The following is a 27,089-nucleotide window of genomic DNA, read 5'->3' on the forward strand; positions in this document are numbered from 1 at the left end:
CCCTAAACAAGACATCAATTTCTTGTTTAGAGGTGTAATATCAGATTCTAAATTAATTTGTCCTGAAATTTTGTGCTGAATAATGAGTTGTGAAAATCTTACATGGAAGCACTGAGTTTTACTCAGTTTTAACAACACAGTTTGAAGCTTAGGGTCTCTCATCTAGTTTTGATTTTTACTCTTCATAAAAAATTCTCACCCATCACACATGGAATAAAGTACTGGTTTTTTCATCAGACCATTCTGCAGATGTGTCTGACATGACAGTCATTGTCTCAGAGGATTTGAAAACACAGACCACACTTAAAGCTATGGCCAGCATTGCATCTGCCTCTTCTCATCTACTCCCATTTTCTTATTTTCATCTTGACATCACAGACAATCAATTGCAAACTTATTATTTTCAAACTTTTTGGAAATTCTTTGACATCTAATGAACAGGCTGCCAGTAATGAAAAATAAATTAATTAACAGCAGTGACAAAAAAAGACTGGTCATTAACACAAAAGCTGTTCCAAACTCTTCTTTCTTAATCAAACTTGTTCAAGCAGAGACTCCAAATAGAAGGAAAAATTAGCCTTTCAATAGTATCAGGCTATGGAAATATTCTGCTTTGCTGAATAAAAACTAGCAAGAAAAGCTGATATAAATTCTAATTAATGCTTTCTACAACTGCCTAAAAATAAGTTAACAGATACTTATAATCAAAATACTTTCAAGTGTGCTTTGCTGTAACAGCAAAAAGCTGTTCTTCAAATCACAGTAATAACTAATTTTAACTTCAGACAGACCTACTACATTTCTTTAATCATTGGAAAGATCCTAAGTAACAAGTCACAGCTTTTTTACTATTTAAACAAAAAAAAAAAAAAAAAAAAGAAAAAAAAAAAAGAAAGAAAGAAAGAAAGAAAAACTAGAAGATGCCTAAAGATCTGTGTGAATAATCTATGGAAATTCTCTCATTGCAACGTTTGTTTGAAATTTGCTTTGTAAGTGTGCTCCAGTCATCCCCAGAAGGATACTCTGCTGCGCCAAAAATGCAGTTAGCTGAAACAAGGACAGAAGGAGGATGCACGCAAGGTGGACAAGACAAGCCTGTGTATTTTAGTTAAAATATGCGATCTAATGCTCTATCCTATACTAACATGTTAGGAATAATCATATCATCGTTAACAATTGATTTACGTCTGTGTCTCAGTGCCCTTTTGTATGGACAATCTCAATGGAAACAGGAAAACCTGGACCAATATTCATCTTTCCCTGAGCAAAATAAAGTCTGCTTCTTGCAGATCCAACTGGCCAAGAGGAAAACTGTGCTAGCGTGCCTTTACTCCTTCCAACCTGAGCCAATTCCTTCAGGGCAGTCGCTGCCAGAGCAGATGGTGTTTCACAGGCACAGCAGGATCTAAACTTTTTCAGCCTGCTAATCACACCTTCAAGTTTCAACACAAATTTCCCTCCCTGTCTACTCACACATCTGAACATAACAGCTTTTATCTACAGAAATGCAGTTCAAATTAATTGAAATTTAATTTCATACTATGTAATGAGGCTAATTCCAAGGGAGGGAGAATGTGCAGGAAACTACAGAATTGCAAAAGCAGGTATGGAAGAGCCTATGAGTGTATTTACACATTACACTGTCCAGGTGGCAAATCAAATGAAATGAAGGCCACTGTGAACACTAATCAACACAAGAATCACTTAGGGTTCTCTCAAAACACATTCCTTTTTATTTTTTTAAGTTAGCATCATTAAACCACACATGACACTGGCTTTTCTTAACTACTAACGATGTCCTATGAATACAGAGACCTATCCCTGCCTCGGAGAAGGCTCACAAAAAGTCAGCTCACTTTCGGAGGTACAAGCCCAGCTAGGAGGCCACCCATGCCTGTAGAGCACACACGATGTGAGGCTCCTTGGCCACCACACAGCCCTCACACAGTAGATAATGAGGTGTCTGAGGGTCACTGTTTAGCAGTCATCAAGTGTTGAAAAACAGGAGGTGTATCAGCAACTTCTGTGAAAGGATGGAAACTATTCGGGACAGCCAGAAAGTACTAGAAAACCTCACTGATACTTGTCCTTTATGAATCCTGTACTTCTTAAATTAGTAACTTTAGAGTACTTAGAAATTCAGAATTCTTTTAAGAAACTCTACTAGGCAGAAAGAACAAAATTATATTCCTGGAGTGGCAAACAGGTATCACACAACAATACTTAGGAGGAAAAAATAAATAAAGTCAACCCCCCTAAAAATATGTTGTGATTGAACATGTAATATCAGCTGGCTCTAAGAAAAATAAAAAGACCCTAAGTGAAAACACTGGCCTTTAGTTTTAGGTCACAGCAGAAAAAAAGTCATGCAGACATTAAATCTAGTATAAAAATGTCTTTTTTACCCTTTGATTTAGATCCTATCTTGTTAAAGGGGGTTAATTAATCAAAAACAAATGAAGCGTGACCAGTAATGAAGGTTAAAGAGACACCCCTATACCATAGTGACTATGCAGGGGGTCATAACTAAGTTGTTATTTCAATAAAACTGATAAAATTTCCCTCTGGTAACTTCAACTTTCACACACTTTTAGAAAAGTTCATTCTGTATTAAGTGCTTTGCTGACATAACTGTCTTGACAATAGCCATTAACAGGCAGGTGTGACACAGGCTTTCTGTATCACCACCCCTCAGAGGTACAGTTCCTTTGGGGTAGGGGAGCAGCATATGCTTTGGGCATAATGAATGAACTCTCCCCAAATTAAACCCCATTCATATTTCCCACTTACCATCATCAGCATGGATATAGCTAAACCAACATACCTGTAACTCTAATTCACACCTAAAAACCTGGGATGTTCCTCATAAAAAGAGGGAAGATCTCTCAAAATCAAATCCAAAGCACTCAAATACAGTCTCATATGGTACATTTTCTATGGTATCTTGAATAACTTAAAAATAGTAAATTATTTAAGGAAAATACCATTTTCATATTCCATAAAAAAACCTTTTATCTATCAGATGAACAACAAACTAAACATTTGCTGCAATGTCAAACCCTTTGCCACCTGGTGTTCTTCAGTTCATGGTTTGGTCCTTCTTTCACCCAGGGAACAGACGGCAAACGTACCTTTAACTTAGTGAAGGTATTTGGGTTTTCATAAAGGGACACTAGGGTTGGCAATTCAATACTGGGTAACAAAACTTGTCAACATTATCATTTCATCAGTCACTGAATTGAAAATATGCCAGGTTTTTTCACTGCCTCCTGTACAAAGTGAAGTGAACACTGGTGGTCACAAATGTTCTGCATAACAGCACTGCTTTTCATAAATATTGAACTATCAAACAAACAGAGGGATATAAAAAAGCTACTTGGGTATCTGTGCCCTGGTCTGTCCCTCTCCCAATAAATTTGCACTTGTTTCAAAGGAACATGCTACATACAAAAGCTCTGTGTGAAAAACTAAGCACATCAAAACTTACTCCTGGTCACCAGCTGCCTGTATTTATATGAATGATGCCCTTCCTCCCAGCTGTATGATCCATTTTCAAACATAAAACTGCTCTGGAAGCTGACATTTTGTTTCAGCAGTCATGCCTTGTTATGGCCCTTCTAGTTCCTAGAACAGTTTGTTTTGCCACACTCATCAATAAGGCCATTCACTTAACTGGTCTTCCGTAAGCACAGAGTTCCCTGACCTATTTCTCTCACACTTCCCTTCCCCACATATCATCATCTGCCAGTTTACTTGTTACCCTGTGAACTCTCATTTATTAACATCCATGGCTCCTGTCTGTTTTGAAGGCTCTGGTACAATTTTACTGCCACTGGATCCTTAAAGTTATTGATCCTTTTCATGCTTCAGTAACAATCACTCAGACATTGCACAGTCTGCCCTGACCAATCCAAGCCCTAGCTTTAACCTTAAATTTTCGTTTCTGCTATTGAGTTGCAGGAAAGTCCCCTTTTTTTTCTTCTCACCATTACAGTTTATTCTGTTGTGTCGTTGCATCTTGTTAAGCATTGTTTTAAGCCGCTGGAAAAGAAATGTTGAAATTCAACATTTCTTTTCACTCTCTTTTATTCTCATCTTCAACTATTCTTTCAGCTTGCTCTCCACATAGTTTTATCCTGGAAAAATCAGTGAGATTCCAGCAAAATATTCTATGTCTGTAGCCTCCTGTGGTCTGCCCGCTCTTGTCACTTGGCAGACAAAAGTTTCTCATCTCTTTTCCTCCAGAATTTTTTACACCAACAACAGAACGGACTACATCCCCTGATTTCTCTGCCTGTAATCCCTAATCTTTTCACAGAAGTACAGTACTTACTCTTTCCCATCTTCAGCAACTGGTATCATCTAATAGTTGTATTTGGCTTTGTTCAGTGATTTATTCTGAGGGTGGTAAGGCTGCATGAAGTTTTCATTTTAAAGTATCAGAAAAGCAAAATAGGAATAAAAAAGCTTTTTTAGAAATATAACTTTCCAATCAAATGTCACACAGGGCCCAGGCTGTAACAGACTCCTCGCCCCACCTGCATGCATCATTCTGGCATTCACTTGTGACGTGAGACACTGTCACGGGGATTCTGAGAGTTCAGCTCACACTGCAGACTTGCCCTGTGTCAAGGCATATTCCACAGGCTTTCTTCACTTCCCATTCATGTTCTTTTCATAAAATTTGCTGCGATTTCATCTTCTAAGGCCAATATACTACAACCGGTTCCATTGCTCAAGTTCAACTATTAGAAGAGTACTATCAGACATATACCTGCACAGATATACATTGTGTGGAAAGATGAGACCTTTTCTCAGGAAAATATACCAAATTTCTTGCAATTCTCTTTCCTTTCATATTTAACCTCCCAGAATACACTGTTCACAAACCCCAGCATGGAGGGTGCCCCCTCTTTTTCATTCTAGAGACTCTCCTGGGCACCTTTTGTTTCTCATCGCTGCAAGTTTCTTTCATAAATTTAAAACATCTTCCTGGTCCAAACTGAATATTAGTACTTCATGCTATTTATTCTGCTATTTTTCTTCAATACAGTCAATTATGCACTTGTTGGAACCATCTCTCACAGTTTCTTTCTTTTCTTTCCTACTGGTGCTCTGTGACATGCTGCCCTCACCTTCCAACAAATTTCTCCAACATTTCCACAGCAGAGGTCTTTGATCTCCTTCCTTTCTCCATTTATATTTTCTTTCCAGGAAAACACACCTGAAGCAACAGTCATCCTCCTTTGCTACACAGACAACTCAGAGACTTGCCTGCTTTTACTTATGCAGAATATAAACTGCCACCAAGCCTTGGGTATCTAAAAGCCAGCTTAAGGTAAACTTAGCTAACAGAGCTCTTGAGTGCACTCAATCTCCCTAAAACCCTTCTTTGTCATTCTCGATGATGGTCCTAGGAGTAACTTTGCCAGAGGACACCATCTTAAACTCTGACCCCTCTATGGGCAAACCATGCTTCAATCATCCTTTCCTTGTGGCATAACACTACAAGAGAGAAAGAGCGAGAGAGTGAAAGAGAGAAAGACCAAGAGCCTTCTCATTTCAAATTTCAACTAGCTCAAAATATTTTGTCAGAGAGAACCAGCCAGAAACAAGAGAATCCTACCCATCCAAAATATGGTTGCAGAAACAGTTTCCTAAGTCTGTTGCTTTCACCACGTAATCCTTCCCTTTGCACATTCCTCATATTCAGCTGCATCCCATTCGAATTGATTCCATTCACAGCTCAACACACACTGCTACCTTGATTTTTTTTCCCCATAGGACAAACCCCAGAGACAGGAAGACTCTGTGAACAACAGAAACACATCTTGCCATGCAGGTACAGCTGTGGTAACAGTCACTGGAATCGTGAGGGGGAAACTTCAAATAGCAAAGAGCTGGTTTGTCAAATACACAGCAAGGAGAATTATATTTTGTTACTGGCTGCACTCAAGAGGTAAATGTTCACATGTTTCTGGGCTGCAAACAGTGTCTGAGCATACCAATTTTAAGACACTCTAAAATACACATTAACAGACAGCTTCTGCACTAGGAAGTTTATACCCTGAAAACTTAAGGACAAAGTGTAATTTGTTTCACAAATAGGTAACAGACACAGATGTCAATTTCATGAGTAAATAAGGAACTGCATTAATTTCAAGTTACACAAATATTTTAGACTCTTGAAATCAAGTCCTGATCTTCCTAAGGTAATACATCAAAGGTATGAGATATCTTGGAACAGCAACTGGGGAGAGGTGGTGGTCAATCCAACCCTAACCACAAGACAATTCTTCCTGTAATTAACAGAGTGCAACATGAAAGCAGTCTTTGTCCATGAAATAACCCAGCTTTCCTACATGTTTGAACTTAGTCAGATAACCAAAAAAAGTCTGTTTGCAGACTTTTTTGGACATGTATCATGTGTATTTAATTAGGAAGGCCTATTCTTTACTCAAGGAAAAATATGAATATTCTTTCTGGGCTCTGAGAAGCTCCTATGTATGATTTCCTACACAGAGCTGTTTGCTCTCATACACATGTCCACTATTAAGTTAAAGAATAAACAAGTCTTACTACCGTATGTTTCAGGACATAGTGTTTACAAGATCTGCAATACTGATAAACACCTTTTAGATTCCCTGATTTGGCTTTCAGACAAAAAAGAAATTATAAATTAAGTGCTAAATGTGCAACAGTCAATAAAGATAAACCTTTTGATATTAGTAGCAATAGGTAGAGCTAACAGATTAGCAACTAATTAATACATGCAGTCAAAATATGACCTACACAAAATTTGACAAACCAGTCAATACTGCAGTCTTACTGCAACTCCTCTCTAGGTGCAAGATGAATATTGAAGTAAGAATACAAACAGCCTGTTTACTGCTAAAATCATATCAATTTCTGTTGGCAGAAGTGTTAATATAGTAGAGTTCAGAAAAGGCATTACCTGTGCAAAATTTTTACCTGTAATTTTAGTCATACTGTTTTCCTCTATGTGTATTTATATATTTTGATATTGGCATTTAAGTATACTTAGATAAAAACATAAAGATATAATCTGTTGAAATTTCTTTCCTCCTACCTCAAACCATGTTGCTAAACATGTACTGCAGAGGAGACACACACAGCATGAATTTAGATATTTTGATGGCTAACGTAAATATAGGTATTCGTATAAAAAGTAAGAATAATCTAATTTTATCAAACTTCCAGCCTCGTAATTGCTGCACCTGTTGAAGTACAGAAAGCAATATCTAAATATTTGTCATGAGGATTGCTCAAATTTGCAAGCTGCTACAGGATCATGCTTAGAGGGCCTCTTTCCACGTGTACCCCAGAAAGCAATGATAGTTCCATCCAATTTCTGTGTGTATGTGCTGCTGGTTGCACATTCCCCCGTGTGTTAGTATTCCATCCTGCTCCCCCTCTATCCATTCACACAGACCCCTTAGAATTGTTGGCTGAAAAAAAACCCCAAACAATCAAATAAATGTAATTATTTCCTTAAGTACTTACCTAAGTACACAGAGAACACATATAACTTCAAATCAACACGTTACTGAAAATTTAAGTTCAACACTAACATTTTCTATTTTCATCAAATAATAACTAAAATCTACACAAAAGGAGGTTTTTTTACAATGAGAACAATCAGCCACTGGAATAATCTCCCCAGAGAAGTGGTGGATTCCCCAACATTGAACAAGTTTAAGGTTTAGATGGATAGTGTGCTGGGCCAGCTTGTCTAGACAGTGGTTTTGCCAAGAAAGGTAGGACCAGATGATCCTTGGGATACCCTTCTGACCTGCTATTCTATATTTGACATAAATTTCTTCTACATATAAGAGATCTGTGATAGTCACACAACATACATCTAATAGAATCACAGTAATATCTCTCATTCATCAAAGTATTTTTGTCATGGTGGACTAGCAGCACCTTCCTTGTACTGATCTTCCTAACACTGTTCATTAAACTCCTTGAAATATTAATATTGGAAAAAACCACTGTACTGCTTCATAAAGATTTGCAAAATGTGTAATCATCCCTTAAAGAAAAGTCACATAATAGATGCTCTCTGAAAAGCATAAAGCACATACATTCCTTCAGTTTCAAGGAAGCAATATAAAAACCTTGTACTGTTTATTCAAATAAAGTCACACATTATGGGCTTACTTTTCCCTAGCCCTGCCCAAACAATTGATGTTTTATCAGCTCTGCAATGTCTGATCTCTCTTCAAGTCAGACAGGAGATCAGAGGATTTAACCTGTGTTATCCTTGTAAAACTGCATATAAAAGACATCAGAGAACATGTATCTATGAATCTCACTTAAACTGTGCTTAGCAAAGCAGAAATATTTATTGTAAAGCATAATAGATTATTAGGAAAATTAAGAACTTCATATCTCTTTGTTGTTCACGTCTAGTGATAACAAAGATATCAAATTCTGGAAGTCTACCAAAAAGTTATATTTTATTATGAACACGTATGATTTAAGCACTGCCAATAAATTCTACGTGTTTAGTTATAGTTGACATTTATGATGTTACTTGAAGAATAATGAATGCCCTAACCTGAAATATGCACGTGCCTTTAAGAAGCGAGCTGAACGTCAAAGAAAGCTTTTAGTAACTTGCATATGAACAAATATCTTCTATCATTAGGAAGGTTAATGAAATCGCATTTTCTGAGGTTTCTGTGCTACAGACAAATGTGACAGAAAAAGAGAATATTTACTATCCAGAAGGGAACAGAGAAAGTAAATTATTATATGATAGTCCCTACATATCTTAACTACTAGTACAATATTTTAATGTTTCTTTCATTGTATGCATTAGATAATCAGCAACTTACTGAATGAGTTATTTCTGAAGACTGTCACAGCACACTTGCATTTTAACATTTTATGCAGAAACAATTACTGTATTAATCACTGTAAACAATTACTGTATTAATTCTCTTGTGCAAACTGAGGGAGGAAAATGCTCAAAAACTACTCCACCGCTTCAGATTCACCTCGTACCTCCTCAGACCTAACTCATAGTCAATCACAAGACCTGCATTATAGAATAAATGTCAAAGAAAAAATAGAAAATTTCATTTGGCACCGATGAGTTTCAGCCACGACAGTAACAGACGGGGGATTCCGAAGCAACAATCACTTCGCAGAAACTGCTCACTTGCAGGTTTATTAAATACACTCCCCTCACTCTCCCCCCTACCACGGGCTGATAATCCACTTGCAGCAGTCTCGGGCCAGTTCCAACACAACTCGATGTTCCTACAGTTGACGTGCAAGTGCCCAAATAAAAACAAACTCCCCCACACGCACGGGGGTTTACGCTACAAAAAACAAGACTCATTGAAAAGTTTTCCGGGAGGTAGAAACCAACAGAGTTCCATTCAAGAAAACTGAGCGTTTCGGGCATCCCTCCAGCCCCTACTGAACAGCTCTCTCTTCAGTAAAAAGAAGTTTCTTAAAACCCATCAACCCAAAACTAACGTTAACTTAGGTGGAGCGAGGAGCAGGGGGTGAGAGAGAGGGAGAGAGAGGAGCAAACGACAGTCATCTGCAGGGCAGAAGGACAGCTGCCACTCAAACAACGCCAGCATTCGATAAATAATATCCCTCAAAACCTGGTATTTCTTAAGCACTTGGCAATGGTTTTGTCGATAGAAAGCGGGAAGAACCAGAAGTGCCGAGCAGCTTAGAAAGCTGTGGTTTCTTTCTCTCGGAAAGGCTGCCAGACGCGGAGGAGGTCGGGGGCTTCGCGAAAGAAACAAAATAACAAGGTAACTGATAGCTGAAGCTGTCTGGTTTGAGGTTTCGCTCGAATCAATAAGAACTGCTGTTTAATAATTGAGACTGCATAAAAAGCGAGCGAGCCTTCTGTTCTACGGCAAATACATTATTATGATTTAGCACCCATCAGAAATAAAGGGTTATATCGATTCTGCAGAACCGAGCTGAGAAACCCGCTAAGGGACTAACATTCTCCTCCATTCCTCTAGCAGGAGTTTGTTAGTGAGCAGACATCCAGCACAGACAGACACAGCAGTCAGGAAAAGCTATGGAGCGGCGCTCATTCCTCCAAAAGTTTCTCCTTCAAGTTTCGGAGAAACCTACCTGCTCTCTGGAAATGCAAGGCAACGAGGGTCTCCTAAACATTTTGCAGCTGCCGTAGTAGCTGGCCGAAGTTTCCCCTAAGGACACGCAGCTAGATCTCCTCCTGGGTCTGATCACAGGCACTTTTTCCTCCACGCTGGGGAGCCGTGGGTGGCGGTGATGCTGGTGGTGCGCTCCTCGGCTCTGCGCCGAGAAGATGCCGTGCTCCCCGCCACAGAGTGCCAGAAGGCAGCCTGCCACCCCGACCGTGCCGGCCAGCAGCGGGCCGAGCGCTGGGGGCAGCGCCTGGAGGCTGCTGAGTGACACCAGCCACACCAGGCTGCAGAACACCAAGACGAGGAGGCTCCGGCGCAACTTCAGGGAGCTCTGCAGCAGGGTCAGCGCTGCCACCGAGACCATCACCGTCAGGAGCCTTCCTAGGAACATCTGCGGCTCCTCTTCGTGCCCCTCCGCGGGCAGCAGCCATTGCAGCGCCACGAAGTCCCCCGAGTAGCAGCACAGGGGCAGCGCCAGCAGCCACCAGCGGGTCGTGCCGCCGCCGTGCTCCCCACGCCGGCCGCCGGCCAGGTAGCAGGTGAGGAAGAAGAAGGCACAGGCGATGCTGAAGAGGGGGCTGAGGCAGCGGGACAGGCACAGCAAGGCGTGCAGTGGCCGCGGGCTTCGCCAGCTGCTCCCGTCCTGCTGGCCCCGGGCGCTGCCCCGGCCGGGAAAGGCCAGGAGGGAGAGGACAGCGGCGGCCAGGACGCCCAGGGCCAGCCGAGCCGGGGAGGAGGAGGCGGTAGGAAAGAGCAGCAAGGAGAGGAAGCTCTTCGGGGGATCCTGCCGCAGCGGGGTCGCGCAGCTCTTCACGTATCCGTTCCGCAGGCTCTCCGCGCTGCCGGGCAGCGCCGCGGGGGCGGCCGCCCCGCCGCCGTCCGGCTGCGGGCAGTGCTGCGGGGCTCTGCCGGCCCCGGGGGGGGAGGCGGCCGCCGCCGTAGCTTCTCGCTCTTCCCTCATGGTGGTCGGGGACGCGGGAGGGGGAGGACGGCGGAGAGGCGCGGGTCGCGCTAGCTGTGTCCCGGCCGCGCCTCCCGCATCCCCTCAGGACAAGGGCGCCGGGCTGAGCCGCCGCTCGTCCTCCGCGGGCAGCGGCGTCCGCGGCATGGTGGGTGAGGACGGGAAAAAGAGAGAAAAGGTAAAAGTCTGGCTCGCCCGCTCGCGTTCCCCAAACGGCTCCGCCGGCGGGCACTCGCTGCCGCCTCCCAGCGCCCAGCGGCGGCAGCGGCCGCGGCGGAGCCGGCGGGGGTGGGAGTGAGGCGGGGAACTGCCCCCGCCGCCCGCCCCCTGCTCTCCCCTCCCTGCCTCCCGCCTTCTCGCCCGCCTTCCCTGCCTCCCCCGGGCCCTGGGATCCGCGCTTCCCGCGATCTTTTTTAAAATATAAATCTGTGTGTCTGTATCTGCCCAGCCGCCCCCCGGGGCAGCGTGCGGGGAGCGGGCCGGCCCCCGCCAGGCGCTGCAGGCGCGGCAAGGGACGCGTGGGGAAGCGATGGAGGGACAGGAACGCTGAGCTGGCGCGACTTTGTGCTTTATCTTGTCAATTAGCTTCGAGATGCCGCGGAAAAGTTGCTCGTACGGGCTGTAAAGCACACGCAGAGTATCGAAGTGTTTTCCCTCCGAGGAGCATCACTTTTTCCGTTTTTGGTTTTCTTTTTTTTTTTAGCACCCGAGAAGTAAGTATGGATTAGAGAAATTTTCTACCTTTTTTTTTTTTTCCAACCCTCGTTAAGTTGCAGACTAGACCGCATTGCACGACCAGGTTTATTTGCACAACTAATCCCTTTGGAATGGATCAAAATAATAATTTTGGAACGGACCGTTGGAGTGTTTAGACTGCTGTAAGGGAAAATAGGCAGCTAATGGCATATTGAGTAATGCCTTTGCTCATTCATTCTGTTTGTTTGCTTCTGGAAAAGTAACTGCTAAGCACTTCTGAAATTTATTATAATTGTGCATGTTTACCTTGTTACTTAGAACAAAGGTCCTTTGAGCCACGTTTCCACATAATATTGTACTGCTTTACTTACACTGGTTCAGAAATAAGTTCGGGTACGTCCGTGGTTGCACTTTTTGCTTTTTTATTGAAACAAGGAACTCTTGAAATTAGTTGGTGCCATGGCTTGTGATTCCCTCCCTTTGAGCAGCCCCCGAACAGCAGCTGGTTTGGGGAAGCTGTGGGGTGGCAGGAAGTGCTGCTTCAAGACACGGGCCTGAAAGTTGGCCATGAACAGAAACCATCAAGCATGATTCCTGACAGAAAATGCAGTATGCAAATAGAATAACTCCTGTACACAGGAGGGAAATAAGTAATGATTTATTTTTTAAAAGGCAGATCAATCTGGTGGATTTTAATACCATGGTATAGCTTCCTCTGTTAGAAATACCCCTACACTCTTTTCCCAAAAAAAAGAAAAAAATTCTGTCCTGACTTGGTACACTTAACAAAGAGTCTGTGCCAACACATTGGTTCTAAAAAGTTTTTTGGAAAGGGAAAATGTTAAGTTCCTTTGGGATCATATTCTTACATTTATTTGTATTCATATGTTAGTGATATCAACTGGACCACAATCAAGCGTACTTGTAAATGCTTTCAAGGCTGAGATACACCTTGCTATTATGCATATTCTTTATTATTCAGCTATAAATAAATGCATTCCAGAAATAATTAGCTGGTGTAGTTGTCAATAAAACACGTTTGAGTATATTCATCTGTAGCAGTGGAGACTAGAAAGTGCCTAAGGAAGACTACGGAGATAGGACGTCATATGATCCCTAAATACCATGAATGCAACCATCTGTGGCTTCAGCACTTTCTGAATCAGAAGTGGTGTCTTATTCTTGACAGTTCTTAGTAGGTTTTTAATCCACAAATTTGCTCAGTCTTTTTTTTTTTTAAGTCCACATAGGGTTTTTAGCATCTGCAGAGTAGTACAAGAAAAGGTCCTTACTCAATGCAACTTGACCATGCACTTTGTGAAATATGGTTGTTTTTTTAAAGTTTCCTATCTGTCTTGATGGATATTCTTCTCATTTTGATAGAAACAATGAACAGTTGGTCTCTCCTCTCTTCAACCCATGATTTTATGTCTTTCCTCAGTCTTGTATTTATTTTCTAAGCTGGAGAGTTTGGGCATATTTTTTTCAGATTCTTTTCATGTTACTGGGGATTTTTTTCTTTTTTTGAGCACCACTATATGCTTTTGGAGCAGAGGAGACCAGGAGTTACACCCAGTATTCAAGACACGAGTACAGTCCAAATAATGGTTTCTTTCCTTCTCTCATTTGTTTTGCTTTGCTAGGGAAGTGAGACTTCCCTAGCAAAGACAGATAAACTAAGCATTGTTGAAAGTTGTTCTGTTGAACACTGTTTTCACAGCGTTAAGTATATAGATCCCAGGCTCTACCTTCTGATTGTTAACATCTACATCCAGTCGATAGTTTTATAGGTAAGATTAGGATTTTTTTCTGTGTTTACATTTCAGTTATCTACAGTAAATTTCACCTGCCTATGAACTCAGGATGTGAAGCTGTAAGCACATTCCCTCAGTCAGTTCTATCTTTACTACCCTCATAACTTTGTACTAACAATGTACTTTACCACCTTCCTATCTTTTTTCAGATTATTTATCATTAATTAATTAGCTTTAATTTCAGTGATATGTGTGCTGAAGAAATGTATACATTCCAAAATGCAACGGGAGTATAGTTGGTCTTTAGTAATGTCTCTGTTGCCTAACAACACTCTTCCTACTACATTACAGGACCCTGTCTTGAGGAGTTTCCAATCTAATAATGAAGAATTTCAGTATAAAGAAAACTTGGTTGAGTACTTTAGTGTCCCTTGTAAACTACAAGAGCATTAACTAAATTGCTCCTTGCAACAGAATACTTTTTAGAATAAAGAAATAACTTTTCACTAGCTATTTCTTAAACAAATACAGAAAAACATACTGTTTCATTAAAATTGGAGTGAATAAATTTATTTCAGGTGAATTTATTTTTTTTTTCATACTCCAGTTTCACTACCAAAACAAGGTGGGTAGCTTAGTGATTGGAATCAGATTGGCTGTCTGACTACGTAACAATAATAAATACTAATATAATTAAATATTCATTTTAAATCGTGATAATTAAGATTTTCCAGGTTAAGTCTGTTTCATCAGTGACCTCCCTGTCTTTATGCTGAGGCAGCTTTCTTGTTCCTGCTTTTTTTATTTTCTCCCCTGTGCTCCTGAGAGGAGGGAATGAGCCAATGCCTGGGTGGAAGTTTGGCTGCCAGCAAGGGCCAGTCCACCACAATAACAATGTATACTCAACCTGGGAGATCTGATCAAGAATCTACTGTTAGTTCTTTGTTTTTCATTGCAAAGACTGACCCTGCTGCCAATCACTGTGTTTTAATAGAGAATTTTCATTTGTTTTGTCAAACTCAAAACCAGACCTAATTTTAAAGTGGAATTCTTCGTGGATGAGACTATGAAGAACATGGTGTTTATATCCAGAGCATACTGACAGTAAAGTAGAACAACTCGTAACTGATTTGGCAATAAAGACATTTTTTTCTTCACTAAATCTATACTAGCAAAATTCATAAGCTGGTGATATCTATCTCTACAGTGGAAAATATTTATTAACTTTATTGACAATTTAATATATTTTGTCAAGTTTTGTTGGTTAGTTTCTATTGATCCTGAGACACATGGGGGTTCCTTTTGCTTCCTAAGTGATGAAACTTGAAAACCCTTGAAATCAGATTTTGAGAAGATGGGTGTATATGACTTCGTAATTCACTTCTGAAAGACATAATGATGATGAATATTTCAGATAGAAATTATATTTAACGTAAGAATATGAACCAAATGCAGTCATAAAACAGTTAAGTTCTCCTAATTCAGAGGATAACTATTTTTATAGCTTTGTTTTCAGGGGGTTTTTTTCTGACTGAGGGAATGGCAAGTATTTATTTATCCAGCTACCTCCACATTTTCCACCATCGTTATTCCCAGTGATCCTTACAGTGATAAGTGGTCAATGACCCTCACATAGGACGAACTACAGAAGTCTTACAGACTTGCCTGTTATTCATCACAGTGGTAGGACAACTGCAACAGCATAGTGACATTTTGCTAAAAGCTCACATTTTTCCCAATAGGTTCTTATACACACAGAATAAAATGCTTCCTAAAAACCAACCACGTGTTTTCTCCGCCTAATAAGTCACTTTGGTTTTTTCTTAATTTGGTGAAAGATGAAAAATAAAAAGGAAACTCAGAGGCAATGCCAAAACTACCAACTGGTAGTGCTTCTGTGTGAATGTCCCCATTTACACACTCAAACTTGCTCCTAGAGACCTTAAAACTAGATTTAAAACGTAGTTTAGCCGGTGGTCTCAACTACTGATTATCTTCTTCCATTTGTTTTCTGTGCTGGTTTGGTATCCCTTCAGAACCTTACCAACAATGAAATTGAGGTGTAAGAGTTGAGGGAGTAGCCTTTGAATTTGTAAAGCTGATCTGTACTCTTTATTCCTATTTGATTTGTAAGGATGGGTAAGCCATCAAATTTAGCATTCCACAGAAAACAGCAAGATATTCCTGCTTCCAATGAAGGACCTTTATTTTCACAGAGGTGCTTGATGGTAGTGTAAAGGAGCAAAATGCAGAATGAATCAGAGGGAAGTCATTTAATCAGCGAGTACACATGGTTAATTCCTACAATCACAGTAAGTCAGGGGTTTTTTTGAAGGAAAATTATTTCTAATGCCATTCTGAAGGTCAACATGATAAACAGAAAGAAATAAATACAAAGAAAATACAAATATATGAAAAAGAACGGGTCCTCGCTGCCTTGCTCCCTGGCAGAGGTGGAGAAGCTCCTGGATGCATTTGGCTGCCTGACTGCAGTCCTTGCCTGGGCCCCAGGGATGGGCCCAATGTGTGATTCCCACAGCATCCCAGGGATGCTCCTGCCCTTTTCCTGGTGCCCAAGGGTCCTGCAAGCAACTTCTGTGGCCACCCATACATCTCCCTGTGCCTTTGGGGGCTCCTTGGCACAGTGCAAAGCTTCCTTGGAAGATGGAGGCAGGAGAATATTGACCACCATCTTCTTTCCAGCTGCCCTCAATACTCTCTCAAACCTTGCTGTTACACTCAGGCTCTCCATTCCACCTGGGGTGGAGCTCCTGTGAGAACCCATCAATCGCTGTGTCCCCCCTTGGAATATAAAAAAAATAGCACAGCAATGTGTAGAAAATGTGAACTTTATTCAACTGGACTACTCAAAAAATCCAAAACTAGGGGGTGAGAAGACTACAGGGGGAGAATCTTATGCCTAAGAACTGTAAACTTTCTGGAACTTGAATGGCATGAAAAACTTTATCTTCTTGGGAAAAAGTTTTCTGGGAACCTATGGCTGAACTATGGGAAGCTATGGCTATCAAATGGGACCTTCACTAAAACCTGTGGTGGGGGATGTCGCAGAGCCCAGGCTGAGCAGCGGTCACACGTCCGCTTGCACTGTGCTCTGACAGCTGCTCGGCGAGCTGGAGCTGGGGACTTCAGAGCTGAGGGGAGAAGTGCAATCTCCTCCTCTTCCAAATGCCCCATTTTGCTGGCGTCTTCTGCCTGCGCCTCTGCACGGAGCTGTAGCACAGGCACAGCAGCATCAGGGCACGGTTGTGCCTCAGCAGCTGCAGCAGCTCCTCGCAGCAGCCACGTCCCCGGCAGCAGCTCCTTGCAGCAGCCACGTCCCCGGCAGCAGCTCCTTGCAGCAGCCACGTCCCCGGCTGCAGCACGGCCCTGCAGAGACCGAGGGACCCTGGTGCTTCTGCAAGACACAGCACAGGGAGAGGATAGGGCTGAGCCCTCTTGGGATGCCTTTGGACAACCCGGCAGAGACTCTGGCCTGGCTGGGCTGCTCCAGGCAGAGGCTGCAGGAAGAGGGCTTCCAGCCAGCTCAGTCTGGTGTGACCAGGGCCCAATTCCCACCCAGGCTCTGATCCCACCTCTGCCTTGGGGCCTTGGGCAAAGAGCTGGCAAAGAGTCCCAGGACCCTTGGAATCTGCCCAGCTTTTCTCCCCTGCAAGGGCTCTCATGCCTTGCCTGACATAGGCAAGCCCCAAGGCCTTGCTTCCTCCCAGCCCCCGGGCCGCGGTGCCGCCCGCCTAGCACGCTGTCCCGGGCACCCTCTGCCTGCTCCGAAGGGCCGGACGGAAGCGAAATCGCGGCACAGGAGGGCAGGCGAAGGTTTGGGTTGGGTTTGCCTTGCCCACCGGTGGCAAATGTGCAAGAAGGAGGTAGGAAAAAAAGCGGAGGGACTTCTTTGTGGGGGTGGACGGTTTAAAAAGGAGAAAAATCCACGGAGAAAGCCGAAGCCACGCGGCTTGCAGGGGGTCTTGTACTTCCACAATATGGGCGTGGGAAACACACAGTGACCAATGGAACATCAGCTAGGGAGTGTTACCGAGGCAGGGAGAAAGAATTACAGCAAATGGAAGAAGTAACGAGGGCCAATTAACTACCGAAGAACATAGAACTTTCTGGAAATACAACCAAAGATGAGAAATAAGGGAGGGGAGCGTTGCGGCCAATGGTAAGGCACAAATTTATATATTTTTCACAGCTTTATGAATGCTCAGGGCTTTTGGGCTGGGGCAGCATCAAACCTATGGACCTTTGGGTCCGCTTGATCCAGCTGACCCTGGCTTTGGCCATGGTTCACCGCAACAGCCCTGCCCCCATCCCACCTGCCTGACACTCCTCCCTCAGCTCTCCACAGCGTTTCCAGAGCCTTCTGCCAAGGCACCATCTGAGGACAATTCCCGTCAGCAGCAGCTCCAGGAGTAAGCCAGCCAACGAAACCGCCACCATGACCCACAAGGGGAGTGTCGCAGGGCCCATGTCCTGGTGCTCCACGTCCTCAGGAATCTCGCCTGTGGTGCCCATGTCCCGCTCAGGACGGCTGGAAGGGCTGAGGGGATGGGCCAGCATCAGGAGCACATAGACTTGCAGAAGCCATGAGGATCCGTGGCCAGCCATGGTGCTGCTGTGGGTCGAGCTGCCAGCTCAGCACACGCTCCAGCCGTCTCTCCGTGATGACTTCTGCTCATGCTCTGGGCACGGTAACGGGCTGGGGACAGTTCGCAGCCACCACACTAGCCCAAGGGGCTGTGATGTCACAGAATCTAAGGTGTTTGTGTGTCTGCAGTGCTGAAGACTGAGAGGGAGCTGTGGTGGTTTGTAGACCACCGGATATAATGGAAACAAGCTCCTGAAGGAGACGGCAAAATGCCGTTACTGGGGGAATTAAAAATAGACTGGTGAAAGAGGCTTCTTGTGCAAGTGTATTCACTATGCATGGTGTCAGTACTCTTGCAATTAGGTGGTGTTAATCTGTTTGTCATGTCTAAGAGTGGCAAAGAGAGATTCAGCTGCACTCCACATTAAGCAGAGCAGTTGCTTTCAAAGTAATACAACGTTTTGATCTTCATCATGTGCTAGTAATGACCAAGTTCCTACAAATTACATCTTCTGGTTGAATTTGTCAAAAACCAGGACCATGGGAAAGAAAACTGGAAAGGACTAACGAAAAGTAAGTTGTTTCTTGCATGAAAAGGTGTCTTTAATGGATGTAGTTCTCATCAGTTTAAAAAGCATGGGCAATAGCACTGGAAAGATGGAGTTGCTGTGGAAGGCCATTGTTAGATGAGATTTCCCATTTCTAGTGAAGGAAAATATGCATGCCATGATCTTTGACAAACTGTCAGTGAATAGCAGAAATATTGTATCAAGTTAATTAAACACTAACTCTCTTAAGAAATTAGAAGGGCAAAGATCTTTCCTGTGCCCATATTTTTATTTTTATCAAAAGAAGCAGCAGTATGTTGATTTTTGGTACTATATCCAAATGCTTCCACTATTTTATTTTTTAAATCTAAGGGATCATCTTCCTCATCTGAACAAACTGTGACTCTTTGGAAATGGACCAATATGTGCAACTCCAGATAAGCACATGATGATGTGCACCTCTACAGCTGAAATGTGTTTTGATCATACCCAGGCTCTCACTTTGAAGGTGAAAGTGTCAACAATTATTTTTTAATGTTTTACAGACAGAATCTATCGATGCTGATGTGATTTTAGCAGTTAGACCACATATAATCTGCATGTTCCTTCATATAAAATTAATAGTCTAACACTTCATATTGACTTTCTGGAAAGTTTTCATGGAATTGTGTAACTTTTTAAAACATCATTTTTATGCAATATATAATGTATAAATTTTAAAAAAGTATTGAAAAGGTCACATTTAAATAAATTCTGATCTCTTTGGCCGTTTCTTTTTCCAAGGCATCATGAATTTGGATGTTTATATCCTAGCAAAAAATAAAGATAATGGGCTACCACGTTCAACAGATATCTGTCAAAGTTCTGGCTTCAAGATACTTGAGAATTGTGTAATTAGATGTGATACTAATTTTTCTACATGAGCCTATTTAAAGCATAGTGGTATTGTTTGAGGGGGAGTTTACCAATAAAATGTAGGAATTCATCAAATATTACCAGATTTTAATTTTCACCTGATTATTCAAGTACAATTTGTCATCCTATATTATAAGTGAAATTGGAGGTTAATAATAAAACAGAAGGTAAGTGACTTTCTTCATATATAGCATTTCTATAAAAAGTTTATTTTATGCTGAATCATGTTTTGTTATAAAATCTGCACCTTTAGTGAGATAGCATTAAACTTAAGAACACATACTAATATTTCAATGTCAATTCAGTCCTTAACTTGCTAATTGAAATTTCTGTCTTGAATTGAAATAGAGGCATTTTATGGACTCTGCTTATTCATAGAGCTACAGATTAAATCTAACTAGGGAGCTGGTTTGATTTTTCAGATAAGCCTGACTTAACGCATAAGCATCAGATGCATAAATATATTCTGAAAAATATCAAAATCAGTGTGAATCGGGTCATTTATTGGGAGGGACAGGGGAGGAAAAAAAATGACCTGAGTCTTTCAGTGAGCTTCCCTCATTTCCAGGTCTTTCAGATACCCATTTTATTGACTTTAAATCATTAAGACAGGTCCTTGTTAATTAACATCCGTTTATATTCTGTTAAATTGCTAAAATTACATTATACTGTCAGCAGGCATAAAATAACCCAGTAAAGAAATTTGCTGAATTATACCTCTTCAGGGTCTGGCCTGTTTCAGCACATGCTTGAGTATAATCTCAACTGTTTTGCTTGGCTGTATTATTCCATTCAGTTTTGTGCATGAAAATCTTACAGGCCTTAATTTATTTAGAAATTCATCAGACTTCAACGCTTTCTTATGATAAGTACTGGAAAAGCTTGGACCTTGAAGAAAATAGCATAAATGTAGTCACTAATTGTTTTGTTCATAGTTCAATAAAACTGGAACCTTCAACTTGAAGTATCAGGCTGCAGATGTCTGAATAATAGTGGAAATATGTACAGTATCTTACCTCTTGAATAATAAAATCTGGACTCTTAAACCTTCCGGTCTTCTCTATTGTTTGGAGATTAATTTTTTCTTCAGCATTCAAAGCAAAAATTGTCTAACAAGACAGTCTATGTAAGCAAATCTCCAGAACAAAACATGTTCCAAAGAAGGAGAAATGTAACCGAATCCTGTAATTGTGACTTAGTAATTATATCTGCTAGAGATTCCACATGAGATTAAAAAAACAGCAAAATTATGCAATTAAGCTAATTAGTTCATTAATGTGGAAGTATTTTGTCATTCTAATCACAGAAGGAATTCATCTGAGTAAAAAAGCAGACAGGAATAAATTGTGGTAGGAGACAGAAATTGTCTGGTTTTAAAATGATAAATTTATGTGGTTTATGTCTGTTCTCTAAAACCTAAGCACGGCACCTGCATTTCTTAGGTTAATTTTATTTTTATTACTTGCTGAGACCAAGTTGTTCATCACACATAACCTGAGCCTTCTGTGTTGTTCAGGAAGCCATCACACGCAGTGAAAGTGCTCTAGTTTCAAACAACTTGGCTCAATAATCTTTCCTATTTGAGTCTACTATTGTAGCTAAAAGTCACTTTTGTTCCTCATAAAATGCAATAGGATTTCTTAGCATTGGTAATCAATACTGTGTACAATTGCAGTAATTTGTCAGCCTGCTCTGAGCATCTTAGCTAAAGCTCTGTTGGCCATTCATGCATGAAGCTGTGCCAGGGCAGGTTTAGGTTGGATATCTGGAAAAGGCTCTTCACCCAGAGGGTGCTTGGGCACTGGAACAGGTCCCCCAGGGCAGTGGTCACAGCACCAAGCCTGGTGGAGTTCAAGAAGCATTTGGACAGTGCTCTCAGGCCCATGGTGTGACTCTTGGGGTGTCCTCTGCAGGGCCAGGAGCTGGACATTGATCCTTGTGGACATTGATCCCTTCCAATTCTGTGAACCACAGTTTACTGAAAGCAGTACCCATTAAGACAACTCAGAATTTACCACATGAGAAGCTGCACACCAAGCGAAGTGAAATATTTTAGTCATTCTGATGGGGTTGCTGCTTTTGTCACCTCTGTACAGCACAATGATACAACCCTCAATGTTTGTATATAATCCCAGTGTATTTAGTTGTCAAAGGCAAACAAATGGAGGTAAAGCAGTGTCACAAGACAAAGTAACAGGTAAGTGAGTGGATCATTTAACTCAGCTATTTTTGTGCTCAAAACTAGTGCTTATCACCCCAATGCATGATGTTACAGTAAGAGGAGGAGGAAGACTTGGATGTGGAAATCCAAGTCCAATGTGTTTAAATATTTCCAAGATGTATATTTTTGTCAGTCGATATTTTTAATAAGTAGGATCCTTTAGAAAATTGTTAACAACATGTCTGAACTGACTACATAAGTAAAAATGAGGGTATGCTATGAAAATTTTACAATTCCAAATCTAGGTAATTGTAATTCTGTTGATTAAATTTTATGTGCTTATTTATAGCTAAAATGAGCCCAGCATGCTGGTGCACAACGTAATGATGTAGAAACAATCAGCCATGTGCACCTGTTGGATCTTTCTTGCAATTAAAAAACGATTGACCTGCAATAGCAAAAGCAACACATTTAGAAGGGTTCTTCCGTTGCTTTGGAGCTTTTGTGTTTGAATTTACAACAACCTTTGAGGAAAGGACCTTGAAAGGAAGCAAACTGGACACAGCAATAGGTTTTTACCAGAGCTGATTAGGGAAACCCAGAAGTTGACATTATGATATCTTTGCACTTATGCTCAATTAGTAGTAACGAGCTAGCAATGACTGATGCTTAATATAAGAAACTCAAACACTGTATGAGCCAAGAACTGTGTTTCAGTTTACATCATTAACCGAGTTCCTATTTGTCGTGTGCTTGCAGTATCATTTATGCCATTCCATAATGTTTCCTGTTGTTAAATTAGGAGTGACCTAATCGCTCTCTGCAACTCCCTGAAAGGAGGTTGTAGCCAGGTGGGGGTCAGCCTCTTCTCCCAGGCAACCGGTGACAGGGTGAGAGGACACAGTCTTAAACTGTACCAGAGGAGGGTCAGGTTGGACATCAGGAAGAATTTCTTCACTGAAAGGGCTGTTAAACATTGCAACAGGCTGTCCAGGGAGGTGGTGGAGTCACCATCCCTGGAGGTGTCCAAGAAATGACTGGATGCGGCACTTAGTGCCACAGTCTAGTTGACACAGTGGTGATCAGTCAAAGGCTGGACTTCAAGGTCTCAGAGGTCCTTTCCAATCTAAATGATTCTGTGATTACGTAAGATTTTATGAAAGCGTGGAAAAAACTGTCTCAAGGGTTTTTTGTAACCTGAAAATCTGTCTACTTCAAACTTGATGGAATTTTATTTACATTTGGAAAAAATACTATATCAATTGCAAGTTACATGAAACACATATGTCTTATTTTCTTATAACTACTACTAGTGTAACACTGGCCATGAAATGAGTTACAGACGTTTTTATTTAGTCAACATTCAAGTCTTTTTTTCCAGAGCAATAGATACCTCATAGTAAATTTCACTGATACAGTATTCACTAGCACTGACCTCCAACAAACTGCAGCTATGTTTATTCTATTATTTTTACTACTACATTAAAAATGTCATATTTACTACAATTAGAATGCTTATTAAACACTAATATTGTATTATGCCAATATATTGCTAGAGAGAAAAGCGGAGTGAACAAACAATACAATTAGTAAATGAAGTGAACACGTACCTGTATTACCCTTTATTATTATTTACTTACTGATTTGTAAAAGCTCTTGGTTTGTAATCTGTTTCTCTGTCACTGCTGTTAAATACAAAGATGCCAAAATTTGTAGTAATAACTGCTTAGTACCAATATGTGCTTGGTAACAGTTTGAAAATTTGTGATTCCTGGCCACTTTGGTATTTAGTACTTAATCATTGTAGGGCTTATTGAAATGTAGCACCTTTCTAAATGGAGGTGTTCTAGATGTATACAATCTTTGGGATTTTAAATACTACACAATACTTTCATTATTTGATGTCTGAAAATTACCAAAAAGCTATGTACCGGGAGATTACCCAGATACCAAAGAAGCTGAGTGACACACTTTAGTTGAAGTTGCTTACATCATATATATTCAAATTGCAGCTGTTAATTCTGAGGCACTTTTATGTTAAAAAGTGAACATCACATGTCAGGTGGTACTGTTAAAGTTTGGGTCTAAACAAGATTTTATGATCTTCAGTTTTGGTCTTGGATTCTTACTGTGAAGTTGTTTAAGTAGTTCTGGTCATTAAAATATTACATACTTGGCATATTTGCTTTCTTTAATTCTGAAAGTGAGGAATACATCAGCTACACATAAATTTAGTTTTGCTTTTATTTATTACCATGTCCCCTTTACATGATTGATGCATTTTTTATGTGAGTTCTGAAAGGAGTGGAGGGAAGAAGGAAAACAGCATTCTGGTTTCAAGTAAAAGTTTCGTTAAATTTCCAATGCTTTCTGATATATTAAATGAAAAAAGGTAACAATTTTCCAGACTCAATGGTTTACGAGTTGTTAAAAGGTACACGAGACAGTTATGGTGTTAATTGAAATCCTGAGATGTATCCTATTTAGTTACCTCCCCAGTCAGGTCTCCTACACAAATAGGTCTGTACCAAATCTAAAGGTGAAATTATCGTATTTCTGAACAGAAAAACGTTGAATTGCTGTAAAACATATTAGTCTGGCATCTAAATTAAAATAACTAGGTAATTTTTGGCTTTTGAGTAAAGAGGCCTGATTCCTTACTGCCTAGCAAAGTAAAAAGGCCTTAGAGAGGATAGGCAGGATTACTGCTTAATTATGTATTTTTTATACTCAGGCTTCAGACAATAATTATCTATAAACATGCTTCTGAGACGTCTAGCTAAAAGCCTTTGTTTTTATAGTAGATACAGGAACATATTGACTTGGGACATAAGTGAAATGAGTATATAATAGATTGCTATGTGTAAGGTAACAAGGTTCCAGTTGCCACAGCAGTATCCACAAGCGCATTTGGTTTTGGTTTATATTAACCTGAAACATGGATAAACTATTTTTATAAATGGACCTGATGGTTTAGAAGATGTTTGTGAAGTCAGGCCAAGCTTTTCAAGTTACTTGAAAAGTTTGTATTAAGTGACAAAATGACCTGCAGAAGTTTAACTCATGTGAACCTTAACCAGTAGAATGGGGTATTTCCCATGTATTGTTGATTGCTTAATCACCAGGAATACACAAATGCACATGTAAAATTTTTAGATATGGAATGCAAACAATATGTTCCAAGAGTCAAAAGCTCTTGCTTCCGATAAGATATCTGCCATCTGTTTTTCCTCCTTCCCCACCTTTTTCCCCCTGCTTTTCACCTCATTTTTCCACACAGACAGGCTATAGGACTCTAAGAGCTCACTTCTTAAAAAGCTTTCTTGATGATTAAGAGTAAGCTAAAGATACTTTGTTTGAATAAGGCAAAGATTCCATATACTTTTTATCAGCTGATCTGTTTCTGTTCACCCTGAGGGCCTTATCTGTACTAGTGCTCCAGGCCAGATAATCGTAGTGATGGCAGCAGGAGAGGACACAAGTAGCAGCCCCCTGCATAATGACAATGGGACAATAAGCACAAACCTATTCCCACAAATTGCTCTTAAATGTCCACTGAATCAAAATGATTCCTCATTTCATACATTGTGGAATGTTGGCTCCCCACCTGGAAACTTCTTCAGTTTTCTTACAGAAAAAAGGGTTTTGGCTCCTACTGGCATTTTTAAGTCTACTTTGTTTGGGTTCTGCTCTGGAGTCTTGAGAGGTGTATTGATCTTGGCAATTGTTTCCTAATCTCAGATAATCATTCCCTGATAGCCAATATTCCTTGGCAATTTTCTCTTTATACCCACTGAGATCATTAGCACTAGCGTCAGGAGCATTTGTTAATTAGGTTTTTGGGTTCTTCAGGACCAAATAACAAAATACCTTATTATCCCACTAAAACAACTAGAGAATTGCTTCTGAGCATTCTGTTTCAATCAGAACAGGAAAGAGCAGTATTCCAAAGACAAAACCCCATAGCTGGGACCCTCTGATTCCTGAACGAGACCTTAGTAGTATGTCAGCTTCATGACCGTTGTGGTAATTGGAGAAGCTTGTCAGACCTGCAACATCACACAACCTGTTTTCCAGACAGCCCTAACACAGGTTATTGCCATGTTATCATGGACTTTTAAGGAAAAGACCTCCCTGTGATCAACATCTTCAGCTCCCCTCAGTGCATCATAAGTACTTTCCAAGGCTACTTCTCCAAAAACTCAGGAGTTATTTGTGCTTCATAAAAGACTGGACTCTTCAGCTTCATTTTAGTTCCACATTTGGAACTACCTTGTGTGCTTCTCAAACTATATCCACGTGATCTTTGACCATCTGGTGACCTTTATCAGATTACTGCCCAAAGATTTTTGCCAGAAGTTTGACACTCCAATTACTGAGGGTCATATATCATCTAGAACAATCCTGCAAGCCTCACTTGACACAGCAGGGACAGCAGTCTGTGCTTTCACCTCCCCCTTATTTCTTAGGCAATTTTCTTGTCTTCTGTGTTTCAAGGGAGAATAAAACCATTATAAAGAAAGATTCTTGAGTATCCTTTCCAAAGGATGCTCATGTTCTGGAACATCATACCAGAAATAAGCAGAAGTGGTAGGAAATTAACTCTTCTACTGGTTGTTTAGTTAAGTTTTGTCTTTTTTTTTTTGAAGTATAGACTTTTCCATGGATGAGTCTGAGGACCTTTATTATTAGAATGCTCTTCTAACTACCCATTCTCCCTGGTCTTTGTAGAAGACCCTTGCTTCCTTGGCTAGAAGTTGTGCCTGAGACACTTGCAATGGGAAGGAGGTATGCTGTTCTCTCCAGAAGTAAATATATCAGGTATCAGACACATTTGCTAGCAATCTGCCTGGGTTCTTGAATGAGCTGGAAAACAGATTAGATCAGTCAAGCATCCATATCACATGCAGGAAGTCCACGCCAATGTTCTTGAGACTTTTCTACAGGAATGTGATTAACCAAGACCTATTCTTCCCATGGATGTGAATAGGAAATGCCAGTCTTTTTACTCCAGAGTGGCTTCCAGACTCTTTTGTAATCAATTGTTAAAGGAGACAAATGCATTTGTGTCTTTTTTTTTTTTTTTACTGCCCAGAGGGTTTTTTTCTCCTTTCAGAGAAATACTGTAATTAATAGAAGAACAAGTAAAATCCAAATGTATTTGGCCAAGTAGACTTAATTTTCCATGTGACACACAGGAGAGACTATTTTCTTTTCCTTGTCCTCGTTGTCAGGAATTGTGCTTTATTTCCTGGATGTGCTGGATTCTTCTATCA

The 27,089-nt window shown here is 40.9% G+C and overlaps 1 protein-coding gene across 1 annotated transcript in view; it reads right to left on the minus strand.

Annotated features, from left to right (window-relative positions):
• Positions 1 to 11,335, minus strand: part of PDE3B (phosphodiesterase 3B) — an 82,939-nt gene extending 71,604 nt beyond the window's left edge. The window contains exon 1 of the mRNA XM_032112104.1: positions 10,138 to 11,335. Within this exon, the coding sequence (XP_031967995.1) occupies positions 10,138 to 11,133 (996 nt within the window). The 5' untranslated portion in view covers positions 11,134 to 11,335. The remainder of the gene's footprint in view (positions 1 to 10,137) is intronic.
• Between the last annotated feature and the right edge of the window lie 15,754 nt (positions 11,336 to 27,089).

The sequence above is a fragment of the Corvus moneduloides genome, chromosome 6 (genome assembly GCF_009650955.1).
Source record: "Corvus moneduloides isolate bCorMon1 chromosome 6, bCorMon1.pri, whole genome shotgun sequence".
NCBI classification, from domain to species: domain Eukaryota; kingdom Metazoa; phylum Chordata; class Aves; order Passeriformes; family Corvidae; genus Corvus; species Corvus moneduloides.